Raw genomic sequence first — 27,340 nt, 5'->3', positions numbered from 1 at the left:
TCATTTTGTATTAATTTATTTTTTAATGTTTTAGAGTCACGGTGTAGTCACCCACCTCGAGTTGAAAGGGAACTCACTTCAGGCTGAAGGGACACAGTATCTGATGGCGATGCTTTTTGAAAACATCAGCATTCAGAGTCTAGTAACGACTTTAAAAACATCACATTCAAAACTTCAGTTTTGTGTAGATGTAATCCTCTTGCTGTATGTGCAAGAGAAATGGCATTAATGTTATTTAAAAAAAAAAAAAATCTCAATCTTGTCTTTTCATCAGAATCTTTCCGACAACAAGCTGGGCCTTAAAGGAGCAGAGGTTATCTCCACAATGCTGTCAGGCAATCATAAGCTCAAATCCATCAACCTCTCAGGTCCATCAACCTTCCAAGTCTTAAGCTATGCTGACATGAACTCCTGTCTATCACTGTAATACAGCAGCAAAATGAAGAAGGTAATTCTCTCATTTCCCTTTGTTCTCTTAGAAAATGACTTTTGTGACGCTGCAGCTAAATGCTTGGCAGAAGCATTAAAGGTGAGTGCAGACTGCCGAATGCCGCATACATAATGAATTAAACATGTCTATATGTGTCACGTCTATATGTGCTTTAAGCTGCAATTCAGAATTTTCTTTCCTATCTAACAGAATAATTTTGTGGTCAAAGAGCTTGACCTCAGTTACAACTGCATCTGTGATGCAGGAGGAGAAGACCTGGGTGTCATGTTAGGTACAGATCATCTCTATTTCTGTTCACATTAGATCCTTCAAATTAATGCAAAGCTTTACTTTTATTTTTCGTGAATTAGAAATTCTAATGATGAAGCAGCTTATGACAATTTTGGAATAGGGCTTTAAGCGTTAGGGTAGAAACAAGCTATCCTCACTTTGGAACATCCAGCTGTAAATTTCTCTCTCTCTGCATTGGCTCCCTGTTAAGTCTAGAATTTAAAATTGTTTTCCTTACAAACAGCATTTTGAATAATCAGGCCATATTAGGACAATATGGAACTTGTAGTACCATATTGTCCTAATAGAGAACTTCGCTCTTCACTCTCTGGTGTTTCTCTACTTTTAAGATTTGACTTCTTGATGAAGTTTATAGTTAGGGCTGAATCAGGTGACTCAGAAGGATCCCTTAGTTACTTGTTATAGGCTCAAACTGCTGTGTGACTTCCTGTGATCCACTGAGGATTTCCTCTCCGCTCACCTTGTCAGCACTCAGCATGTCATTAGATTCATCCTTCTCTCTCTGCGAGTTGCGCTCTCTCTCCCATCACCCTCAATCAGTTGCCACTGATGGCTACCACCTCCCTGTTTCCGTGAAGACAGGAAGTACCTTGAGGCAATTTTGCACCGTATAAATAAACCTTCATGTGGGAGGACACCTCTGTAGTGATAACAAAGAATATTATAGATCATGCAATGAGAGTCAGGGAAAGAAAGTTGCTAAAAAGCTGAGGATTATAGCTTCTTATTTGTAGATATACTGTGAAGGCTGTTTGATCATTATTGTTCTTGTTGTTGAGTTTTCCTTCCATTATGAAATATAGTCAGTGTGCCCTTATGATAATATACTATATCACTGTAGTAGTTTAAGCATTTTAGAGAAAAAGACAAATTCTGCTGCACGGCATTGATTCTCAAAGTGGGTGTTGTAGCCTCCTGGTGGGCTGTGGAAGTATTGCAGGTGGTTCATTTTGTGATTTTAACTAAAAAGTTACAATATATATTTACATTACATTACATACATTTCCATACATACAGCTCCTATTTAAATAAGAAATAGAACTGAAACCAAAAAAGGGGGATTTTAAAATAACACATTTTTAATTTTCTGACTGTTTTTGGTCTTGAACTCGAACTTGAACTTATATCTCGTCAGCAGTAGGGAAGAAATAAAACTGAAGTAATGGCAGTCTGGTAGTAGAAGTAAAGCCAGCAGAGCAAAGCATCAGGCGATCAAAATGCATCAACAAAACATAAAGAACTAAATACTATATACTTCATCTTAGGTCCGTGTGATGATCAGATGTACTTTGGTTGGGCAGCATTTGATTTTCAGCAGTTTGAAGTCCTGGATTGGCTGCTGTACAGACTTTCTAAACTAAAGTAATTATGAAAACAAACAAGCAGGCCTATAAAAGAGAAATGTGACCCACTGATATATTATTTAATAGTAAAGTATTAAGTATTCTTAAAGTATTTCTTGAACTTGAGAAAATGTTACATGTAGCTTGTAGATTAGTCTCAAATGTATTGTGACTTTGTAAAAAATGTGTATTTCACTTCCTTGTAGCAGAGAACATCGGTATTGAAGTCCTAAATCTGAGCTGGAATCACTTTCTTATACGTGGCAATGCAGCTCTGATTGCTGGTCTAAAGGTGACTAAAATGACACACTCGAGCAAAGAGTTCAGTTTTGTTAACTCTCGTTGCTGACCTTCTCTCCCCCCTTTTCTTTCCTCAGGTAAACGCAACACTGAAGCAGCTCCAGCTGTCGAACAGTGGATTTGGCCGTCCAGAGGTACAGCTGATGGCTGAAGTGCTGCAACAAAATGACACACTTGTGCTGCTGGACCTCAGCATGAACTGTGTGGACAATGAAGCTGTAAGGCTGCTCTGCCAGGGCCTGGCCACCAACGAAACCCTCGAGGTTCTCAAAGTAAGTAAAAGACTCCTGCAGCAACACTTCATTGTAACGATTTTAACGTCATTGCACCCTATGAATTTCAGATCATGTTTGGTCTTTGCGTGTGCGTTTCAGCTCTCTCGCAACCCCATAACAAAAATCGGAGCCGTCACGCTGCTCAGAACGGTTAAAAACAACATGAAATCAGCACTGGAGGAGATCGATATTTCTGTAAGTGCCGCAAAACATTATTCATCTGAGAATATAAGCTGAGGTGTAAATAAAAGTAGTATCTGTTTTTATTTACAGTCTGTTTTTGCTTAATGACGCATTTGTTGTAATTTTGCCTCTGTACACCACCGCAGTGGATTTTAAATCAAACGGTCACGAGGCCATTTTTGTACACAAGCCCCCAAAAGTAATTAGATACACAATCACAATATTATATGATCATAATATGTCTGTGACTGTGTGAGTGCAGAGTGTGCTTGTCTGTGAGACCTTTGTGGAGCTGCTGGAAGAAACCCGCGTGACCCGCCCTGCTCTGAGGTTCCAGTATTATATTCTGCCCTCCGTCACCAAGAACTTATTGGCACTTGGGATCTTTAAGGTACATTGTCAAGAAGGCTGAGAAAACTGGTGATGGGAAAATCAATAAAATCATTCTGTATTCTTACTGCTTTTTCAGTTCATACTTCAGAAGTCTTAGCAGCATCTTTAACATGCTTCCAACTGTAAAACAAGATCTCTCTCTCTATATTTTCTTCCGTAGAAGTTCTTTGAAGAGCAAAATAAGAGCATCATGGATTTCTTCCAGGCTCTGGACAAAGAGGGAACCATGAAAGTCTCCACCTCTGCCTTCAGGAAGGCTGTAAAGGTCAGGCTAACGGTTTGTCATGCTGCAGTGATAATGTAATAATGCACCTCATCTCATGAGCAACGATAACAAATCTATGACAGAATGTTAACTTAGTAACTTGTAGCTCCCACTCTCACACATGCAGGAAGCTAACATACCTCTGGATCAACAGCAGCTTGGCTGGTTGGTCAGGAAGTTTGACAAGAACTGCACGGCAACCATAGTGTACAGGTTAGTCTGCAAAGACACAAACAGCAGCACATAATGACCCCTAATGATGTCTTTAACAAATGCAATTCATTTATTCTAGTTTGCCTGGGTTTTTGAAAACCTGGACAGCACTGAGGTTAAATAAAAAGAGTTTATTTTCTTGTTCTTTTCATTTAGAAATCCAAGTTTGACAGAATCATCTTAACTCAGGCAGTATTTTCAATAATATTTTTATTGTCTTCATTTGAACACAGAGTTCAGTGAGGTTGTTTTTTATGTGTGGATGATAGACTGTATATAAATGATGGACGTAGGCACTGTGCTGTCATTGGTTAGTGATGTCCCATTGTGAAATCTCAAACTAAGCTGCTTTGCATCCTGTTTCATCCATGCATCCATTTTAAATACAGTCTGGGGTGTGAAGTAAGCCTTTAAATGTAATCAGGGGTGTTTCAAGTTAAACACTTACTAAGTGAGAAATATCTTCAGAACGTTGTCTGTCAGCCATGAATCTAATGTCAGGTTCTCTTTAAACTATGTCTCTGTTTTTGCAGTAAGCTGACTGAGCTGTCATAGACGTGGAGACACAGTATCACTAACAGGAAGATTTGGGAAGGCTGTTGACATCTTTAAATAAACGTTGTTGGAGTTTATACTTGATTTTCTCCTTAATATGCAGTAGTTCTTTCATTGATTTCTAGTATAACTTTCAACGAAAAGCACAGTTTCACAATCTTTTCACAGTTTTAGCTAAATCCAAATCTGTCCACTTCAGTGTGTACACTTAAACCTGTGACATCAACCAGCTGCACCAACCTCAGTGCTGTGAGCTGTGGCTCGGCCGGCGGGGTCCTCTGCCTCATTCTCTCCATCCAAAATAATCTTCTGGTATGACAACAGAACAAGAGGACGAAGAAGAAAAGAGCTGGGGTCCATATCAAAGGACAGAGGCGACACAAAGAATAGGGCCAGATGCGAGCCAGTTGTTTCACCACATTCGTTAGCTTTGAATGAAATGGCCCGCAAAGGAAACGGTACACTTATGAATATGCATGCAGAGCATTACTTATGCAGGCCCTGCCGAATGGGATTACTATTATTATTAAGAGTGTGCAGAATTGAATTGTCTCAAGGTGTGTTATCGAGCAGCGCTATCGGTTTCTGCCAGGTGGCTCCAGATGCAGCTACAGAGGAGACAATGACACAACGCACGGTCTCATCTGCGTCGGTTTTTTGTGTCACAATTAAATGCCTTTTTATGTGATACAACTATGGGTGATCAGAAGATGTGTCACCCTTTAAACTGACAGTTTAATTATTATTATTCTTTTGAATATTTTATCAGAGATTTAGCAAATTTTAGAGAGAAACCTGGGGAATAGTTTTGAAACCTTTAAGTGAAAGGAGCCCCAGTTATTCGTTTTTTAACAGGCATGTGTTACAAAGAAACTTTGAATAACAGTTCCATAGATTGGTCTACGAGATGAGCTACAGGTGTCAGCAAACCACCGTCTGTTTTGGTTGGTGCTTCTTTCACTCTTTCTGGATCTTCCTAAACATGAATGTTGACTTCTATGTCAACACCTGGGTTTTATGGTCAATGCTGCTGAAACAGGTTTTGTAGAATCCAGATCCAGACTGAATCTAAATTTGAGCCCATCTGTATGCTTCAGTATGCAAACTATAGGGACTAAAGTACTGGGCCACACCTCTTCGTCTTTGAATTTAAGGGGGGTTTCAGTCCTTTTCCACATGGACCCATTCAGTCCTTTTCCACATGGACCCATTTTCCACATTCCACAAGCACCCAGCCTTGCAGTCTACGTTTGCAAACCTGTGTGAAAGAACGGGTCGTTCTATAGAGCTCACAGAATCCAAGTGTGGTGTTGTAACAGGATGCCCTTGTCAGTTTGTGAAATTTCTTCCTTCCTACATATTTCACCATCAACTATAAGCGGTATTATTGCAAAGTGAAAGCTTTTAGGAACAAGCGCAACAAAGGCATGAAGTGTATTAGAAGGCAGGAGACAGTAGCAAAGGCAGGAATGTGGACCTGAGAGTAAGGGATCAGCTGTGGAGGTCCCTAGAGGGAGCAGCAGAAAGGAAAGAGTAGATTTTTCATGCATTACTGTGGGGTTGCTTAAAAAAATAAACCTAGAAAAAAATCACAACAATCATAAACTGTATTAACAAACAGTTTACCTGCATCTGGTGTTTGGCAGCTGGATTGTTCCAAGCAACATGAAGAACTTGCCACAGGTCTTTTGTGGGCTTCAGGCTTTCACTCCTTTTTACAGGACACTGTCTTCTTGCTCTAAATGATTCTGGCTCAGTTTGGCTTTTCTGTCATGCTCATTGATGCTAAATGAATTTTGGACCAATCAGAGGTTTCGCCGATAAGACTGGAGGATGAACTGAAAAAAAAAAACTAAACTGAACTAAAGATCTTAAGTGCTTCAATCTTTTATGCAGTACTGCTCCCAATAAACCTGTACATAGAGTGTACTCAGTTTTTAAAATCAGCTGTCCAGTAATGGACACATTTGTCTTAATGTACTTTTTCAGCTGGACTAAAATATAATTCTTTATATAACAGTATTGACACAATGAGCTTGTTTTGAAAGCGAGAAAAAAAAATAACAGAATAATTTAGGTAAATTATCTCTCTGATGTGGCTTAATCAAAACAAACAGCTAGCTGCCAATTTCTAATGGGCCATCTTTCATCTGAATGGACACAAAGACTTGAAACCCACGTCTTATTGAGCAGTCCCATTGGAAATTCACAGATTTGGCCAAATTTTGAAGACGAAACATAAAACCTGCCAACAGGCCCTTCAGATATCTATGCACCCACTGGCATACGCTGCCAATTATCATGATCTCAAAAGCGCTAATGGAATCTTGAGCGGTAATAAAAGTAAATAATTAAATTAAAGGAGCTCTTGTATCATTGTTTGCTGTATTCAGGGCCCATTAGAAGCTCCAGTATTCTCATGGTAATGTTTTGGTTTTTTGTGCCCGTGTAATGAATTCTGTGTTTTTCCTCCAAACAGTGTTGTTCAGACATTTGTGTAGGTGCTGGCAGAGAAACAAAGACGTACATTAGGACCCATTGTGCCCTGTGATTATTAAAGTAAACAGAAATACTGAAGAGGTATCATACACAGCTGCAAACACTCGAGCCTGCATTTGTGAAGTGGGAGAAAGGGCCAAGCAACCCTCAAGACTTTGTCAGAGATGATCCCATTATTTGGAGCTTCTCAAGAGCTGAGCGACAGGCTGGCTAATGAGGCTTTGAAGATCCATCGCTGGCACACAACTCGCATGCGGCAGAGAATTCGGGGAGCGAAACAGAATCTGGCACGAGATAAAATGTTTTAGCCAAGATCGGCCGCAAAGACGTCCATTGCCTCGGCGCTCTGCTTTTATTTTGCCGGCATTGATTTTCCAAGACCTTTTAAAAAGAGACAAAGACTTCCCAGGAGATGAATGTGAATGTGTATTGTCCAGTTCAGGAGAATAGAACATCTATGTATGAACATGAAGAAGAAAAGTGTGAGACAAGTTTCAGTACATATAAATCAAGAGATTTAATGTTTGAAATTGTTTCTTTAAATAAGTAGAAGCATTTCATATACGAGACCGGACAATGAAAATGAATGTTCCAGCATAAAAACCTGGAAATTGTGCACTTTGAACTTTACTTCGAACATATTTTTCATAAAGTAACAAATTGTGTGTATCTATGTAAAAAAGCATGAGGTTTTTGTTGTGTACAGTTTCTGCTGAACAAAAATGAAATGTTTGTTTGTTTTACTAAATAACTGATAACAGTTGGATCAGAGCATGTAACCTTGACAACAGTGAGCGAGGCAAGTTTATACTAGATCGCTATATACAACACAGGACAGGCAGGAATATGATTAAACCAAGTCAAACAGAGTTGATGTGGATTTAAAGGCATGGCACTGCTGTACACACAAGTTCCATACAAAGACCTGGTTTCCTGGTTACTGACTCATTTTCCCCAGGCTGTTGCCGGTTGCAGTGTCTAACCAAAGCAATCTGTGTAACCTGTGTTAACGTCAACATCTTGAACTAATCTGAATTATCCCTGTTCGGCCCTACTGTGGAAAAAGTGGCTCAAGAGCACTAATTAACAAGCGGGGGGAAATGTTATGCAAGCAGCTGCTGTCTGGAAAAGCCATTCTGTTTTATGATTATACAACTGTGATGAGAGTGAGTTTGCATACTGCTTCATTCATCCGAAGGCTTCATAACACATCTTTAGACAGGCTTATATGGAGTTAAAACCAGAGTTTTGTCTTGTTTTTGAAGTTATTTCCATTTGATTAATTCAAATGTCGTAAAAGAATCACTGATCAAAGTAGCAAACTTTTAGTTTCATCAATTTAGGCAACTTGACAGATACGTTACAGGTAATGACATGCATTTAAATGCAATGAGCATTGGAACACAACCCCGGTACGCCCCTGTAGTATCAACACTTGTAAAAAACAATAATTGTACAGGCTATTTTGTGCGTTTTCTGTGATGTGGAGTTCATTTTTATGCAGCCGAGTATCTTTAAATAAGAATTTAGTGGCGGAAACGTCACATTCCCAGGAGCAGGACTCTTGGATCTTCCACCACCGCTTTGATCTTGCGTAAAAAGGTGACGGCTTCTCTGCCGTCAATGAGTCGGTGATCGTACGTCAATGCCACGTACATCATGGGCCGGATCTCAACCTGCCAAAGCAGACAGTAGTTAGTAATCTTAAAAATATTATATATGAAAAACTGTATACTGATTCTAGGATTATAATTTAAAGAAAGAAGATCTCTGTATTTCATCAGTTAACACAATTCTCACCTTGCCATTGACGGCCACAGGTCTGTCAAAGATGCCGTGCATGCCCAGGATGGCAGACTGCGGGGGGTTAATGATGGGCGTGCCAAACATGGAGCCGAACACGCCACCGTTGCTGATGGTGAAAGTGCCTCCGTCCATATCCTCGACAGCGAGCTCGTTTTTACGAGCCTGAGGAACAAAACGCAAAGGATTTACTCATTTATTCAGGGGTGCACGGGAACAACAAATATCTGACTGCTTTTCCCAGTGAGATGAAATGGTTCAAAACGAAATAATTCTAGGACGTCTGTGCTGTCTCTCATCATTTACCTTTTCTCCCAGAGCATTAATGGCTTTCTCAATGTCAGCGAAGTTCATGGTCTCAACATTCCGGATCACAGGTACAACAAGCCCCTAAAAGTAAAACCTGGTTAATGATGATCCATGTTACCTGGAGCAAAAATCGGAGGAGTTTAGAGATCTAACAGCAGTTTACAGAGACTCAAATCTCATACCTTTGGAGTGGCCACGGCAACGCTAATATCTACATAATCTCTGTAGACGATCTCTTTGGTTGTGTCATCAATAACTGCAAAAGCATTTTGTAAAATAACAAAAAGAAGTTTTAATCAGTAAAGTTGGCCGCTTGAGCTCTGCCTGTGAGAGTGGAGATGTTTGTGTGTTCTTACCAGCATTGACGGCTGGTTGGTCGATCAGAGCGTGTGCAGCAGCCTTAACAAACGCCGACATAAAACCCAGTTTGGTGTCGTGCTTCTTTAAGAAGGCGTCCTTGTGGAGTTTTCTCAGCTCGTGAATGTTGCTGAAATTTTGCACATCGGAGAAAAAGATGGAAATCGGGAGCCTTAGGTACGGCTCAAAAAATCTGGACTGATGCTCACCTCATGTCTACCTCATTGAAGGTAGTCAGCATGGCGCAGGTGTTCTGAGCCTCCTTCAGCCTCTGAGCGATCCTCAGCCTCATGCGGTTCATCTTCACCTGGACACGGGAAACAACAGTCATCGTTATGCGTCTGTATTTTGAGGCCAAATTATTACAGACGTTGACGTAACAGAGGAATATATGAAATGTGTCGACGAGTGTGTTACCCTGCTTTCTCCTCTCACTCCTGGAGCTGCAGGAGCTGCTGTGGGGGCTGGAGCTGCAACAGTGGGTTTGACAGCAGAAACTAAGTAAAAACATAAAAGCATATATTAATAATTAAACTAAATCTTTGATTAATACATAGCTCTTGTACAATACATAGCTTAATACATAGCTCAAAGGTGTGAGAGCCAACATGAATTAATTGTAACTAGTGCTATCAATAGATTTAAAAAAATTAACTAAATAATCGTACAATTTTCTGTAATTAATCGCGATTAATCACATTTACTTGATCAATAGCCTGGTTGCAATTACATTTTTTCAACTTTATATTTAAGCTTGTAACGGACATTCATGCAATATAATGAAGTTAAATGCAGAAAGACACAAAGAATGTGTGCTTAAATTCAAAGAGAATTGGAAAAGTTTTCTTCAGTCTTTTAGCACAGGTTCTCTCCTGTGAAATACACCTTTTAAAAAAAACCTATATGCTAATATATATTAGTGTATACTTACCTAATATATATTAGTGTTGTCAAACAATTAAGATGTTTAATCAGATTCATTACACAGGGTTACTGTGGATTCATTTTGATTAATCACGATTAAATGTCATTCATTTTTATTCTATATTAATCGCATTTCATTTTGCATGAGCAAACAGACTCGAGAAAAAAGGGAAAATATACGCACTTAACATGTTTATTGAACATCTTGAACATTAATGTTAACAAAAAACTCTCTCTGTCACTCTTGGGGAAGCACTTCAAGTCCTTGAAACGAGGAACCAAAGCTCTGTAAAGCGCGTGTTCTCAATTATGTTAATACGTCTGCAGTTTGTCGCAACTTGACAATTGTGTCAGTCAATATGTCCGAAGTAGACTTACTGAGCCCCCGATGCTGTGTGAGTGATTTGTGGCAAGCTGGGTGATGTGTGCGTTTATAATCTTCCATATTGAGTTGACTGGTTCAGCTGCCCGTCACCACCAGATCAACTGCCCATTTGCGCATGTGCGATAGGGCTGCCACAAATGATTATTTTGATAGTCGACTAGTCACCGATTATTTTTGCCATTAGTCGACTAATCAGATCATGCATCCATTGGACATAAAACTACAGCTTATTGCACCAGCACGCATCTGCTCTTATTTAACTATCATTAGCTTACAGCTTTAAGTGTTTAAGGTATGTGCTAACTAAAAATAAAGACAAGATGATCGTTTATTAAATTTTAATGAAATTAGCAGATTGTTTCAGTGGACTTTAATAAAATCTGCTCCTTGCTATCTAAAATATAACGGGACACCGGAGTATATTCTCAAGCATCTCACACTTCTGATAATCAGTTGTCTGCTTGACGTTTATTCAGCTGTGTAAAAACTATAACTTTAATCTCAGCCAAACCGATTTACTCAGGAACAAATAAAATACTAAAAAAAGCCAAACAATAAATGTTTTAAGTTATCTAAGTGACTTATATATGTTTAACCTGAGTAGCGAAAGACAGCGGTGAGTTTGAAAGTGATGTGCTGGGAGTTCGGTGTTCTCACCGGCTCTAGTGAGCCTTGCCCCCTGCTAGCTATCGAGCTGGTGGGTAACAGACGTCTCCGAAAACGTCGAAGCGCTTTTGAAAATATGTGGTGTCTTGATAAACTGAGCAGATATTTGAGGTTTACACAGCTACATTCTCGCCTGAAAATATGTTAAACGTTTATTTTGTATCCCAGAAATAATAATAAGAGTAATATTAAAACTAACTAGCTGCCGCCATTGTTGGAAACTGAGCTGGGCTGCGCTATGAATTCTGGGACACAGCTTCTTCTTCTTCTGGGTTTAACGGCAGCTGGCATCCTTGTACATGCAGTGCTGCCATCTTCTGTTTCAGTCCGTTATTACACTCTTAAATCCTACTACTTATTCCTGCATCTTTTGTGATCTTACAAAGCTTCAAACGACGCGTCGACTATTAAATTAGTCGTCGACGATTTTGATAGTCGACGTAATCGTGACTAGTCGACTAATCATGGCAGCCCTATTCAAGAGCAGGAAAAGACACAAAACAAGCTGGTGTAAGATAACTCTACTTGGACAACCTGTCCAAAATGCGTTGACAGAAACATTTCAGGGATTTTGAGTCATTCTGCACTCCAGATGCATTAAAAATTTTAATCGTGTTGACCGTGATGGCGGATTAACTTGCGTTAACGTAATAATTTTGACAGCACTAATTGTAACCTAAAAAGATGCAGAGGTACACATGAGTACACAGTCAGCAACTACATAAAACTACACACCAGGCTTGGGTTGGGCGGGCTGTGGTGGTGGTGCTGGAGGAGTGGCAGCTGGGGCTGCAGGTGGAGGAGAGGTTTCAGGCTGCTGGAGGTGGTGCATCTGTAGCTTGGGAGGGGGCAGCTTTGGCAGCAACAGCTGAGAAGAAAGAAGTAGAGAAGGACAAATACAGTATAGGTGCAATGATTGCCATATTATATTTTGCTTCCAATTTCCATAACATTAAAAATCCAATTTTTTTCTCATCTGTAGGACATTCACAGCAAAATTCGCAACACACATGTTTCTAAACACCAAATAGAACTAATATTACATGTTCTGTCTTTGATTTTTCCCATGTATTGTAAACTGGGCTCAAGTTACTGAAAATAAACAGGCAAACCTCCTTTCCGGAGTTTAAAGAGAGGCGTTCCTCCTTCTACCTTCCCTCCGTCAGGCACCAGTAACTCCTCGATGACACCGGCTGCAGGAGCGGGGACTTGCACAGAGGTCTGGAAGCACAAGAAAAATACATTTTAACAACACCCCCACCCTCCAAAAATAGACCATCTCACGTTTCCTCTGTCACACCTTGTCAGTCTCGATTTCACAAACCACTTCATCCTCTGACACGGAGTCGCCCACAGCTGGAAATGAATCGATAAAAACAATCAATCCGAAAGCATGCATCGCATGTGTTGAACATTTACCACCAATATTCGGCTTATTGTCACGGTCAGTCATTTGTGGCATATTTATACACACCAACCTTTCTCCCACCTCACATCCCCCTCTGTAACTGATTCTGCAAATGCAGGAGTTTTGACTGTCACCACTTCATCCCCTGTGGAAAAAAAACAAGCAAATGCAAAAAACATTTTGCAGTCAGTTAAATGCAGAACAGATAGAAAGCATGATGCTAACAATGGTTAAACACATAGATTTGATACATACTGTGATGAGCAGATGTCTTAAAGTATCTTATTTGGTAGATATTGGCTGATGATGGAAAATCACATCTAAATGTCAAGAAGAAGGGATTTTATTTGATTGGGAAAAAAAAAAAAAATACATAGATAAAAACATGTATTAAGGGATTTAGTTTGTGGTATTATTTATCACCCGGCTGATCTATTTTTGATTAGGTCTAGCTCACATTAAGCGTTAAATGACGGCGTTAAAAAGCACATGCAGCACTTACACTTAAAGATCAAATATTTCGATTCATTCTGTGCAGCGGACGACATTTTTGTGTACATGAGAGACAAACTTACGGCTGAGGTTTCCTGTAAACGATCTGGCTGCAGATGGTGTGGCCTTGAGGGAAACAAACAAAAGACATGGAAAGAAAATCAGCACAAACTGCCGCCGCTTTTCCTCATGCTCTAACATAAGATATGAGTGGAGCTTTCTGAAAGCTGCAATTAACCACTTGTGGGCTCCTCAGACATCTTCGCCATTCAGCCAGCATTACTTATCCTGCTTCAGGCAACCCGCTAATTGAGCATGGTTATTCATGAGAGACCGGATAAAAAGAGTGGCCCGAAATCCAGGCTCTAAAATCCACCTGAACGCGCCGTCCACTCAAGCATGCTTACCTGATGTTTTCTGTCGGACCAGCATATCACTGAGCTGTAAAGATATGAAAAAAAGAATTAGATTAATTAGAGCATCTGTAACTAGGAATTATTTTCATCCTCTAATAAACTGCAGACTGTTTTGCTTCATTTTAATTTAAAAATTTTTTTTAACAGAGGCTGTGCTTTTTTTTTTTTTTGACCAGAAGATATAACTTCGCAGTTATCCACCCACTCACTGTCCCATCCATCCACTTATCCGATTAAGGGTGTATAGAAAATTTAAATCTTGCTTCATTTTCACTGAATTACTTGATCAAGTGTTGCTATTTTACAATGTGTTAATCACCTTTTACATTTTAATTTATTTAAATGAAATAACGATATTTGGTCTCTCTGTATCGATACAATATTGCCAATACAAAACATCTACTGCGCTGTAATGATTGATTCTCTTTCATTCTGATGATTCTACATTTCTTCTCTCCCTTTTCGCTTTTCCCCAGTGGAAAATAAACAGTCTGAAAATCCTTCATACTTTTAACATTCAGCTATAGCCACAAGATTTTTCCAATGCTGACAACACGGGCTTCTGTAAGGCCACTCTGCTGCTGCCTGATATGAGTCGTCTGTGTATTTTAGAGGAGAGGCAGGTCTAGTTATGACTGCTTTTACAGTAATGTTTGTCTGGCGGTGTCACTTGTGCCCCAGAGCTAAACTTGCTTACTCTGGGCTAGGGCTGGGCGATATATCGAGTTTTTTTAAAAATATCGATATATTTTTATACGAGATATAAGATGTGACAATATCTTTTATATCGATATAGTCTATGTTACGTTATAATTATAGCTGTGGAGCCACAAGTTTGCCTCGCTTTCGTCCACTTTTATCTTTACGCAACGTTACTCGGCCTCGCCTCTCCTTCACTGCACACAACTCCCCCTCCCTCCCCCATTGCCTCACCTGCAGGCAGCGTCAAGATGGACAAATCTCCGTTAACGAGTTACTGCGCATCGCCCCGTGCCTGGGGCTGGACGGCGTCAACGTGTTAACGAGCTAACCACGCTAACGAGCTAACCACGCTAACGCCATGTACGGCCTAAAATCCTTTCATTCTCTCAAAAGTTGACAGCGCGCCTTATGTATGAATTCTGGTTGTGCTTGATGACCGCGAACCGATTTTATGTGGTACACGGCGCCAGCAATCTGTCAAAAAATGTTTTAGTACTACTTTGGTAAGCTACGGAGCTGCACGGCTTGATGAATTGTCGGAGCATTACGGCTACCGAGGAGCCTCGCGGAGTGATACGTACTGTGCTTCAACGTAATATTACCGTATTGTGTGTGTATAAGGACCATAAATGGCACCTGTTAAGAGACATGGTTACAAAGAGGATTTCAAACTCCAGGCTGTCAGTCACACAGTAGAAGTTGGGAACAGAGCAGCTGTGAAATCTGTCTTTGTTATTATGCTCAGCGTCTTTTAGTTTACATTTTGACTGCACAATTGTGAGCTTTTTGTTATGCACAAAAACAACAGTTTTCTTTTATTTATGGAGCATTATTATTTAATAAATGCTCATAATTTATTTTTGAGTAGTTTTTTTCATGTACATCTACGCTGTATGTTAATAAGTGCCCGTGTGACATCTGGGACACAGCTTTGACTAAGAACTCTCTTTTTGTTCTTACCTTGTGGCTTTAAAAAAAATATCGAGATATATATCTTATATCGCCATCCAGCAAAAAAAAAATCGAGATATGAATTTTGGGTCATATCGCCCAGCCCTACTCTGGGCTTGCCGGAGCAGGGTGGAGTTGTCAGAAAGTACTATTCAAAGTACTCGGAGGCACGCAGCCAAGTGTTAACAGCTTGATAAACCACTGGCTCATCCTGCGTTACCGCTTTCAGTGTGTCCCCAAGTGTTTTTCCAGTAAAAATAATATATGGAATTAAAAAATATAGATCTTTTACATGATTACACACCCTGCTTAACTGAATGCAAACTTTTCCAGATGTTACCTGGCGGACGTGCACGTGAGAACACAAATGTCACGCGTGTCTGATCGGACATTAAGTGGATGTCTTATTTTCCGCCTCCTGCACGCCCTATCCCGGCAGCACCACAACTAAACCAAATGAAGCCGTGGGAACATGGCTCGAGTGGACTGTTTCCCATCTGAGCTAGATATGAGAAAGAGAAACTTTGAAGACTGCCATAACTGGATTCTCCACACATCTGTGTGACATCGGAGTTGCACGCATGAAAACAAATCTAAATAATTTCCCCTAGGGATCAATAAAGTATTCTGATCCTGAAATTAATATTTGTATTTGATATGGCACAGATTTTATGCAACCAGCACTAGAAGTACACCAGCTTGTTTTGTGTCTTTTCCTGCTCTTGAATAGGGCTGCCACGATTAGTCGACTAGTCACGATTACGTCGACTATCAAAATCGTCGACGACTAATTTAATAGTCGACGTGTCGTTTGAAGCTTTGTAAGATCCCAAAAGACGCAGGAATAAGTAGTAGGATTTAAGAGTGTAATAACGGACTGAAACAGAAGATGGCAGCACTGCATGTACAAGGATGCCATCTGCCGTTAAACTCCGAAGAAGAAGAAGCTGTGTCCCAGAATTCATAGCGCGGCCCTGCTCAGTTTCCAACAATGGCGGCAGCTAGTTAGTTTTAATATTACTCTTATTATTCTTTCTGGGTCACAAAATAAACGTTTAACATATTTTCAGGTGAGAATGTAGCTGTGTAAACCTCAAATATCTGCTCAGTTTATCAAGACACCACATATTTTCAAAAGCGCTCCGACGTTTTCAGAGATGTCTGTTACCCACCAGCTCGATAGCTAGCAGGGGGCAAGGCTCACTAGAGCCGGTGAGAGCACATACCTTAAACACTTAAAGCTGTAAGCTAATAACAGTTATATAAGAGCAGATACTGCTGGTGCAATAAGCTGTACGTTTTACATCCAATGGATACATGATCTGATTAGTCAACTAATCGCAAAAATAATCGGTGACTAGTCGACTATCAAAATAATCGTTTGTGGCAGCCCTACTCTTGAACCACCTCACTAATGAAATTTGAAGGTACAGTCAGTTTTTCCAGGTTATTAAATGGTAAATAAAATATTGTACTCATAAATATACAGTGACTAGTGTGTAATTACGTCTTCCAAGAAATAAATCCCTTGTCATAAATCTAGAATGAATGCAATCATAATATATGCCTTGCCATTTAAACCACAGTGGATGAGATAAACGTCACTGTTCCACCTTGTAGTGTTTTATATACATGGCTAGAGGCTAGCCACATACATAATAAACCGATTTGTACACCATAGTACAAAAACAATTCAGTTGACTGCAATCTACTGACATCTAGTGTTGAAATTTCCCACACTTTACCTTTAACTATAACTTAGATTGACTAATTAAAACAACAATTCATTAGAGCCCTACTTGTGAACGTGGGATGTATCGATTGTGAAATTCTGGCCTCACGTGTATTTTTAAATTAATCATTTGGGGAAAAAAATTGTTTATTTGTTTTGTTTATTCTGTTACTGTATTTATTACCTCATGAACTAAACTGCCCCAATGTCATCTTTAGACACAAAAATGTTGTAACACAACAAATAAACATTTGTTAATGCCAACTGCAGGGCAACTTCTTTTCCCATAGCCCGCTATCATTTAAAAAAAGTCAACGAGAGCCTAAAAATCTGTGCATCCCTATTATAAAAATCCCGCTGATGTGTGTGCAGTATTAAAAAATAAGCATGCAGCACAACTGTGTCATCGCAAAGCCACCAACATGACTTAAAGAGGAGTCCACACATCTTTTTTTTTTTTTTGAGGCTTCAGGGAAAATGCCATCCTTTAATCGACACTCCATCGCTTTTATCCAAGTAACTGACAACCAACACAGCTCAACCAGGAGCTGTGTTGATAGCCAAGATAACCATTATCAGCACAGCTCTGCAGACTGAACCCACTGACAACACACTCATGAGAAGTACAGTTCAACTCTGGGGAGACACTTAGTACCACCCAGCTCATATTTCAGCTCATGCATCTGCACGCACTGCTGGACTTGTGAAGGAAAAGCCATGCTATCTGTTACACACACGTCGGACACGGGCTATTTCTACACACAAACATCATCCTATTTCAGACTGGGCCTGTCACATATAGCAGTGTACAGCAACTGCTGGGCTTTCAAAACTACCAAGAAACAAAACAGTTAGCGGGACAGTGAATGGGTGGGTGTGCGGGACCTCTTCACAAACTTGTGCTGCCTCTCAGTCAGTGTGCCTGCAGGTCTGTCCCTGGGAACGAGGCCCTGCGTTTACGAGCTAACAAGCTAGCCATGTTGTAACTCCTCGAAGCGCTTTTAAAACACAGACTCGTTTGGCTATTTCTTCCCAGCCTACCTGACGAGCCGCTGACAGGGAGCGGCACAGCGTCCGGTAAACACGCGGAGATCGCGATAACATAGCGTGGCCGGGAGTGTCTGCCTGGTCCTGACAGCGGTTGAAGCGGAGGTACGGAAGCCCGGCAGAGCTCTAAGAATGGGAGGAACCACTGCGGCTGGACTGGAGGGGTCCACCGCAGCGGGCGGTGGGAGCAGACTGGATATTACTCACACTCCGGTCATAGTTCGCCTCACCATGAACTTTAATCCTTTAAATATCGTCATTAAAATTAAATAAATTTAGCTTTTCTTATTATAACCTAATGAAAATAATTTATTTAACAGGACTGTACCATGTCTGCATACTATACTAAAGCAACTTATAATTGATAACGCATCATGCAGACCACGGAGAAACAAGAAAACAGACACAATGAATGAATACACTCATAAAGAAGTAACAATTTATTCATTACTAGCCTTCAAAGATTCATATGTTTATTAATAATATGGTAGGTTACGGGGACGGGATAGGCTGACATATTAGAACACACCTCCTGCTTTCTGGAGCGCTCTCTGTTGTACCACTACAAATAACCGAGTCTCCTCCTCCAGGACCCAGACCTGCACCCTTCCTCTGAGCTGTAAGACAGGTAAGTTTTATATTGCATATCGAGTAAAAAGGATGCCATGTTGATGATACTTTAATATCTGTTTGTATTTTTACTTATTTAGTTTGATTTCAATTAAATAGACGCTTAAAAAAAAAAAAAAAAAGGTAACCTGCAACCTAAAAAGGGATATCATGTATATGTGAGAAAGATGTCTCCACTAGCTGTACCAAGTTCTCTTTCCTGCTACCATTACTTGCATTTTATTATTCATAAGTGTTTTGTTTTTTTTACTTTTGTCTTTTTAACCCTACCAGAATGAATCAGAGTGTTTGGAGCAAAGCCATGTATTCCTCCAGCAACATCTGCCTGGATGGCTGTGCTGCAGAGCATCTCTCCTCTTTTCAGCCTGACCTCATGCCATCAAACTCAGATTCGTCAGGCGTTTCATTGACCTTACACAGAGAAGGCGAGAACATGAAAACACTACCAGATAGTGCTTATTATAGCAGTGCAGATGCTGGTTTGATGTATTCCAGTCAGCTGGATCTTACTTCATCCAGAGGCAGCACCAGTGGATCTTTATCCATGGGAAGACACCCGTCTCCCGCACCCACTTCTTATGGTCACCATGACTGGAACCTGAACAGAGGCCATCAAGCAAAGCGTGCGAGAGTAGAAAATATAATCAAAGGTATGACCAGCCCTCCTCATATGTACGACACAGAAGTGAAAACGAAGGAGCGTAAAGAGACCGACTGCATGCACAATGACGAAAAGATCCAAGAAGCACTTTTCCTTCAGAAACACATGGAAAGCACGGATCAAAGCCAGGTAACAAGAAAGCAGCTGGAGAGCCAGCATCAGCACCCCAGGCAGCTCAGAACAAGGGTTACTCCCCTGGATGGAGTGAGTGAAGCCCATGATTCCATCATAACATCTGGTGATGCGTTTACAGATTTGTACAGTGAGTTTGAGAGCAGTTCGAGTCTAAAATATCAAGGATGGAAGAAGGTTAAATTGATGAACTACTTCCAATCCAAACCGGCCAGAATAAGGCTAATGGCAGATGTTCTGAAGTACGAGCTGTCCAGAGTTGTCAGCAAGAGCGTCGACTCCATTTTCAAAAGTGTGCCGCTTTTACAGACGTCGCCATATGAAGTGGAAAATGTAGAGACTGATACGTCTCTTCAGCCATCGGTGAGCAGTGATGATGATAAGTTAAGACTTCCATGTTGTGGGACTCCAGTGGTGCAAACCCCAGATGTTCAAACAGAAGCTCTGTCTCTGGTTGTGCAAAAACATGAACTGGAAAGATCCAGGTTAACAGCTCACCACCGTCCAAAATCTCCAAATTTCCTCATCGTTGACTCTGCCCTGCAGGAATCTCAAGCATCAGAGAAGAATCACCGTGCTCTCAAGAGCCTACAGGACAGTTACTCAGAAGAAGGCCGGAAGTCAGTTAAAGTGAGATCAAAGGTCAATTCCAGATCTGTAAGAAGCCCACAGGCTCATGCTGTGTCTGCAGATCCAGTGCTTTTGGAAAGCACTGGTCTCCCTCATGTGAAGGCAGAGTCTGATAGCCTGGTGAAAAGCAACCTGTACATGCTGAATGTATCCTTTCTAATTTCTTGTGTTAACCTGTGGCTTTAAGTAGCACTTAGCAGTGACAGAACACCTCCAATATATCTGAATACTGTAGCATCTCACGCAGATGTCTTTAAAGTCTTTACTGTAAGTACTATAAGTCTCATTTAAATACTTTCTATCAAGCACAAACACATCAATTTAATTTGGGGTTCAGTATGTTAACAAGGACACTGAGGCATGTGGACTTGATGAGCCAGGGATTGAACCACTGGCCTTCCAATCGGTAGGTGACCCTGTTTTTAATACCTCTTTTAAACACTTTGTGACTGGTTTTGTCCTAAAAGGCGCTTACAAATAAACTTTATTTACTTAGTAAATGATCTGCTGGACCTCCTGATTCCCAGCCACCCCTTTTAAAGAAAAAGACAATAAACCTACCCATTGTGGAATCAACATTTTCATCGTATATTGGCTATAAATGAATCAGTTTTGGAGAGAAAATATCTTGTTTTTGCGTTTCGTCCTTAACGCTGGTGAATTTTAGGAGGGTCTGACCACAAACCATCTGAAGAAAGCAAAGCTTGTGTTTTTCTACACTCGCTACCCGAGTTCACTTGTGCTGAAGATGTGTTTCCACGATGTACAGGTGAGAGACGACTTGCACATGTCGTGTTATCGTCCTTCTCACAGAATAGAAAACATGTTACATCTGCTGAATTGACAGATTTATACAATTTCTTTTATTTTGCATTTGAGCAACAGTGATGCTACTTTCCATTTTGGGAGAAAAGTCTCAACCTGAAAACATACAAAGAGTGCTCTGTAACCTCTGGATTTATTATTACATCGTTTTCAGCATCATAATCCACAAACCAAAGACATCATCATATAATGTAGTGTGTTAAAAAAAACAGAAGACAGTTAAATAGTTTCATGGGTGATTTTATTTGCTTCACATATTGTAGTGTGCACTGTAAAACATACAAATCACAAAAAAAAAACGTTCATTGTCACATTTGACAAGCTCACTTACCTTTTTTTCCTCCTCAGTTCACACACTCCATCAGCTCTCAGCTCATCAAGTGGTTCAGTAACTTCAGGGAGTTTTACTACATCCAGATGGAGAAGTTTGCTCGACACGCTCTCATCGAAGGAGTGGCAGACGTGAGGGGTCTGACTGTGGGGAGAGAATCAGAACTTTTCAGGGCTCTCAACAGGCACTACAACAAAGCCAGCGACTTCCAGGTGAGGAACAACTGAGGACTTGTTTTACTCTAACACACTGATTGCTTCCTAAAAGCGAGTCATGAGGTGTCACTCAGGTATTTCTTAATTTATAGTCTCCTTTTTGACCATGCATCATCTTTATTTTAGAAACACTGTACTGTGTCCACTGTATCTGCAGCTCCTCTTTTTTTATGTCGCCGTATCGGTTTCAGAAAAAGTAATAAAGGAATACAGCTTACCAAGATTCATTACATTATTATGACTACTAATATTCTGTAGATGTTACGTAATTCTCATTCTTTCTTTTTTAACCCCTTAAAGCCTGGTGTTTCATATTTAATACATGAGATTTTTTTTATCTGCTGAAAATACAAAATAAGAAGCTTTTCTAAGTATTAAATTGGAAAATAAATAAATAAAAATATTAAAAGCAAATACAAAACAAATTAAAACTCAAAAATATACGCAAATTAATATTTAAATTCAGTTAAAAAGAAAATAGATTCGTTAAATACCCCAGAGTTTTGTAAAAAAAAAAAAAAAAAAAGATTTCTAGCAATTATTTAATCGTTCATGCTTTGAAGGGTTGAGTCAAATGTTTATTTAACCTTTCCAAAATGTGAACTGGACCTGAAAATGTTACAAATCGTGTGTAACTGCAGCAAATACGCAATAATTAGAAACAACCAAACAAAAAAACCCCAAGAAGCATGTTTCAAAGTAAGAATTTTCTCTACAGTCTGATTTAATCCCCATATGGAGAGGTCTTTTTCACCTAAGTACAAATATAGTATTTTTTCCATTATTGAACAGTTGACTGCAGTGAAACAGGATAAGAGAGTTAGATGTTAAGCGTTATGTTTCACCCAGTTAATGTTAAGTTTGCAAAACTGTAAACAACCTAATAATTTGTAACTACTGATGAAGAGAAAGCAGAAATTGACCTATTCTGATATCAGGGTTTCTCTCAGACAGTCACGATGATTAATTTTCTAATTCATAATGTGCCCATGTTGAGCTGTTAATGCACAGAGATCATAAAAGGTCAAATGACACAAATTATTTCATAGAGTTCATATAAAGAAAGGTTTAATATGTTATATTGATGTGAGTGTTGCACTTCGATCAAACAGCTGTGACAAGCTTTACTGAAGAAAAAAAATAAGTCAGGACACTTAGTAATATGTTAAATAAAGATTTGCTTTGAAAATGCACATTTATTAATACAGAGTAAATGTCAGCACCGTGAACAGAGCTGATCAGTACAATGGACTAAAACGTCCTGATGATGACTGTTTGTACTGAGAAGCTTAAATCACTGGTAATTAAATAGCAGATTGTAGTCATTTATATGTGCTCAGTATGACTTAAACCATTAAAAACAGTGATTAGTTTTAATGAAGCAACATGATTTCCCACTTCTGCAAATAAAAACCATTATTTTTCTTTATTGTCCAACTTTTAAATCAAAACACATTTCCGTGTAGATCTTAAAGGCTGAGACAATTTCAGCAAGATTTGATAGAACTCAGAATCAGCCTAATAAAATCTAAACCTTCATGTGATTACCAGAGTTGTTAGGCTTAGTGTAACTGTTGAAAATGTTTAGTTATTGTTTGTTTCAATGTTATCAAACATATACTAAAATACAAATACTAAAAACTAAGAACTTTCCTCTATATTTGTCAATCATTAGTTTTCCAGGAACTGAAATTGTTAGATTTTTTTTCCTTTAAAAGTTTTTTTTTTTTTTTAGTTTTTTTTAACTAAAAAAACTAAAAAATTTTTAACTAAAATATTTTTCATAACTAGCTTTAGTTTTTAATTTTTTTTATATAACTATAATCAACTTGGTGATGGCCGTAACTTATAACTTCTCTGCAAAGAAAAGTTAAAGCTTTAACACGAGTATTCCTCTAATTTCCAAATGAGTAACAGAGAAATTAAACCTATAAATTGTGCTTTGAGTGGGAGAAGACAAAGACAGCAAAGCAAGCATAAGAGGAGCTACAAGTATGTCAAACAGATTGGTTAAGAAAAGGAAAAAAATGGTTCTTCATTAGACATACTTGTGCTAGATGTGCAACTGGACTGAGTAAACCTGTAAAACGAATAACTGCCATTCGAATAGGGAGTAAAGAATCTTTTTTTATGCACAATGAAATTTTGTATAATAATTTAGCACAGTCCATATATGGTTAACACTAATTACACAGCAAGTATTGCAATTCCATCTCACATATTAGTGTCAGCTGTTAGTGACATAAAGTACATCACCTAGAAAAACAAAAACTGATGTTATACATACGTCCTAAACCTGTTCATTAAATCCACCAATAGAACTTATTGAGTGTTGTTGCTAATAAATAAATTTCTTTAAACTCTGGACATGTTGTTCAAATACTCTTGGCGTCACAAATATATCTCTCATGAGTTTGTGCAAAATAAGATTTTAATCTTTGTGCATATGTTTTAAATGTTAAAAAATATCCATACCAAACCCCACCGTTATTATAATCACTTATATTCTCGCTGTACTCATTTGAAAATTCACCAGATTTAACAATTGCATTTCAGCATGAATATCTTTAAATAACATAACATTGCTTATCAGGTCCATTTTGGAAAATTTGTGTATGCACTTTTATTTTGTTACATGACAGTAGTTTAAAACACTTAAAGGTTCACATTGCAAAATAAGAAAAGCTGATTACAGCACAGGTAGTTGTATACTCATTGGTTCAGTTTCCCAAACATGGATTAATCCTGATCCCAGACCATAAACCTTAGTTTGGGACAAAGCTGAATCAGTGTCAGGGAAACTTGCTAAAATAATATTTGTTCTTGATCATTTCACTTCCTTTAATTTTGTTCTCAGTCTCTGTGCTAAGACCTGATTTGTTACTTACCTGAATTTGCTCGGTTAGAGTCACATCTAAAATATAGTGCCATATACAATTCACACTATCTGTCGACGACAGACTGAACAGAATGGCAGCAAAGGACTCATATTCCCTCTCTCCCCCATTAAAGAAATTCTTGTGTGGATTCACAGGTGCCCGACAGATTCCTGGAAGTTGCTGAGATTACACTGAGAGAGTTTTACGTTGCCATTTCAATGGGCAAAGATCGTGATCCATCCTGGAAGAAGGCAATCTACAAGGTGATCTGTAAACTGGACACTGATGTACCAGCTGAATTCAAAAGTCATCACTCTGTATAAGAACCAGGAGACATCATGATCATGTGCCACAGTGACCGGTCACAATGTGGACTTACTCATTTCTTCATGGGGAAAAAAAATACTTTTTAAATTATTATTATTAAATTAAAAACAAAGATTGGCCATCTGAAAAGTAATGTAGATTCTGCCATACTGATGGCAGTGGGGTGTATATATATCTACTGTCAATCGTTTTTGTTTCATCATTGGCTGGATAGATGCATGCATTTTGCTATATTATATAGCAACAATACATATTTTACATGATTAAAAATATTTTATTGTTGACACGACGAGTCACAGATCACACTTTGTTTTCTGTAAAAAGCACAAAATAAATCCCAAACCAGGAATTTAGAAAATCTTTAATATTGATGGAACAGAACTTATTACTGTACATACAAACAAAATGACAAAAATATATAGAACACAAACTATTTAAATTCTACAATTACAATGTCAGTGAACCAGTTAAAAAAGTATTAACATAAAGGAATAGTTTCTTGCGTTGTTCCATACTTACCACCTGGATCCATCCACTCATTTACCGCATGGCACACTTCAACCAATGGTCCAAAGCCAATTTAATCCTTCATCAGAAGTGATTTGTCTGTTTATAACCGTTGATCCTTGTTGTGTCCTTCAGTTACTCCAGTAACAATGTTGGTAATCCAGATTAAATTTATTGTAAAAAAATAAAAAATAAAAAATCCTGATGTGCTTGATTTCAACAACAAACAGGGGCCAAAAAAGCCAAAATAGTTTGGGAAACTATACATTTCACACTAAGAAGCCATTTTACTAGGTACAACTGTTCAACTGCTTATTATTGCAAATATATAATCAGCTAATTGCCATGTAGAAATGGTCAAACCTGCTGAAGTCAAAAATGTGAGTGAGAAAAAGTGGGACTTTAAATGTGGCATGTTTGTTGATGCCAATTGGGCTGGTCTGAGTACTACAGAAACTGCTGATCTACTGGGGTTTTTACACATAACCATCACTAGGGTTTATGAAGTAACCCCAAATAACCATGTGTCAAAACCAAGGAATGCAGATATACATCTCTGAGCACACAACACATTGAACCTTGAAGCAGAATGGCTACAGCAGCGGAAGACCACATCGGGTGGCACTTCTTAAAGTCAATAAAAGGAAACTGATGCTACATAGGCTCACCTAAATTGGAAAGGAGAAGACCAATGAGTCCAATGAGCCTTGATTTCTGGTGCGACATTGGGATGGTAGAGTCAGAAGTTGGAGCATGACAACTTGTTTTCCATGACAACAGAGTACCGTCTAATGTGTGTACGATCATTATACAAATGCGGTTGAACGCCATTTGTATGCAACACGGAACGCCACAACAAAGGTGGACATCAAGACAATGGTATACCTGCAGCCAGTCTGTGGCTTTTCGTTAGACTCTGAGTGTTGTTTCTGTGTAGCCATTTCCATCGTTGCTGGATTTCAAAAATGGTGGGTTTGATTTTCTCTACAGTTGCTCTCTGTCCCTGTCTAGCCAATCAGTGGCATGCAGTGTGTTGATGTCACATTTTCAGATCACTTGGAACCCCAGTTGAGTAGGTACTAAAAAAAGTACCTGATACCAGGTACCAGGTGACCTAATGGCAAACCCTAAAAAAAATTGTTGAGTTGTTCTGAGTAGGTACTTATGGAAAAGGGCTATTAGAACTAAATGAGCACTGTTCATATGCCAGACATACCTGAGTACTGTTAGGCTACGTTCACACTGCAGGCAAAAGCGCATCAAATACGATTTTTTTGACCCTATGCGACCCATATCCGATCATGCTATGACAGTGTAAACGGCACAAATCCGATATTTTCAAATCCGATCTGGGTCACTTTCGTATGTGGTACTGAATCCGATACATATCCGATGTTTCAGAAAGCTACTGCTGTGTGAATGTTCAAGTCGCATTAAATCCGTCTTTTATGTCACTGACACAAGACAGACGCCAATTATCAGCACTGGAGAAGCGCCCAAGAAGACATCGCGAACGCTTCCTGGCCATCCGGTGAAACTGCTGGGAAGACAGCGTTGGAGAAACGTGAACATTTTATTTGTACTGCATAATCTGCAGATTCTGACAGAAATCTGCAACCATCCTTTGAAGCACCGCTCCTCTCTAAAACAGCAATAAGGATAATTATTAGGTTATTTACATTATTATGTAAATAACAAAATAACTTAAAGCAAAAATTGGGAAACGTGAAGTCCGAAGTCTTTATATTAAGGGCCATCAGTCAAACAATACTGTTTGGTCTGGGTCTAAACAGAGCGCGTTGTGCGTGACATCATCTTTTGCACATGCGGGCCGCTTTGAGCGTTCACACTAGAGCACGTTTGCTGTCGCATTTTATTTGTAGTGTGAACGAGCAGACAAAAAAAATCGGATTTGATCAAAAAAATCGGAATTGAGCATTAAGACCTGCAGTGTGAACGTAGCCTTACTGACCTTGTCCTTCCCTTTATGACCAAAGTGTACCCATTGTGTGTTGGTGGCTAATGCACCATGTAAACAGCTCAAAGCATCTCACACTGGTTATGGAACATGACACGTTTACTATACTAAAATGACCTCCACATTCACCAGATCTCAATCAAATAGAGCACCTTCAGAATGGGAGTGGTAGAATGGGAGATTCCACTATGGATGTGCAGCTGAAAAAAATGTGCACTAACTGAAGGCAAATTGAAGCCCAACCAAGTACTAGTAACAGGGATGA

The 27,340-nt window shown here is 39.3% G+C and overlaps 3 protein-coding genes across 12 annotated transcripts in view; 2 read left to right on the top strand and 1 right to left on the bottom strand.

Moving 5' to 3' along the window:
• LOC146501573 (uncharacterized) overlaps positions 1-7,636 on the top strand; it is an 8,573-nt gene extending 937 nt beyond the window's left edge. The window contains exons 3-13 of one of the 10 annotated variants that reach the window (XM_085132499.1): positions 35-142; positions 275-368; positions 480-529; positions 641-722; positions 2,292-2,377; positions 2,463-2,657; positions 2,760-2,855; positions 3,106-3,234; positions 3,397-3,501; positions 3,656-3,714; positions 6,749-7,636. In XM_085132499.1, the coding sequence (XP_084988625.1) occupies positions 35-142; positions 275-368; positions 480-529; positions 641-722; positions 2,292-2,377; positions 2,463-2,657; positions 2,760-2,855; positions 3,106-3,234; positions 3,397-3,501; positions 3,656-3,714; positions 6,749-6,770 (1,026 nt within the window). In that variant the 3' untranslated portion in view covers positions 6,771-7,636. Of the gene's footprint in view, positions 1-34; positions 143-274; positions 369-479; positions 530-640; positions 723-2,291; positions 2,378-2,462; positions 2,658-2,759; positions 2,856-3,105; positions 3,235-3,396; positions 3,502-3,628; positions 3,715-4,247; positions 4,347-6,748 lie in introns of those variants that run through there. The other 9 variants (XM_085132495.1, XM_085132500.1, XM_085132502.1 and 6 more) reach the window with 9 other exon arrangements.
• Positions 242-18,098, bottom strand: LOC146501572 (dihydrolipoyllysine-residue succinyltransferase component of 2-oxoglutarate dehydrogenase complex, mitochondrial-like). The gene is given in 16 exon segments (XM_085132505.1): positions 242-8,444; positions 8,569-8,736; positions 8,878-8,961; positions 9,063-9,136; positions 9,237-9,367; positions 9,447-9,544; positions 9,655-9,734; positions 11,948-12,023; positions 12,025-12,080; positions 12,325-12,433; positions 12,513-12,568; positions 12,691-12,765; positions 12,876-12,940; positions 13,196-13,238; positions 13,520-13,553; positions 17,955-18,098. Coding segments are annotated over 16 exon segments (1,347 nt in total). The 5' UTR covers positions 18,018-18,098; the 3' UTR covers positions 242-8,309.
• Positions 18,067-27,270, top strand: LOC146501571 (uncharacterized). Its single transcript, XM_085132509.1, has 5 exons — positions 18,067-18,588; positions 18,864-20,160; positions 20,681-20,782; positions 21,187-21,381; positions 24,419-27,270. Exons 2-5 carry the CDS (start codon positions 18,865-18,867, stop codon positions 24,584-24,586), a joined length of 1,761 nt encoding a protein of 586 aa, XP_084988635.1. The 5' UTR covers positions 18,067-18,588; position 18,864; the 3' UTR covers positions 24,587-27,270.
• Positions 27,271-27,340: the final 70 nt, after the last annotated feature.

This window comes from Neolamprologus multifasciatus, chromosome 15 (assembly GCF_963576455.1).
Source record: "Neolamprologus multifasciatus chromosome 15, fNeoMul1.2, whole genome shotgun sequence".
NCBI lineage: Eukaryota > Metazoa > Chordata > Actinopteri > Cichliformes > Cichlidae > Neolamprologus > Neolamprologus multifasciatus.
This window is presented reverse-complemented; position numbering and strand designations above follow the sequence as displayed.

Coding starts and splice junctions, on each gene's coding strand:
- LOC146501571 (XM_085132509.1), top strand. CDS start 18,865: ATGAATCAGAGTGTTTGGAGCAAAGCCATGTATTCCTCCAGCAACATC. Junction 20,161..20,680: donor GCAACCTGTACATGCTGAAT/GTATCCTTTCTA, acceptor GGTGAATTTTAG/GAGGGTCTGACCACAAACCA. Junction 21,382..24,418: donor ACAAAGCCAGCGACTTCCAG/GTGAGGAACAAC, acceptor GTGGATTCACAG/GTGCCCGACAGATTCCTGGA.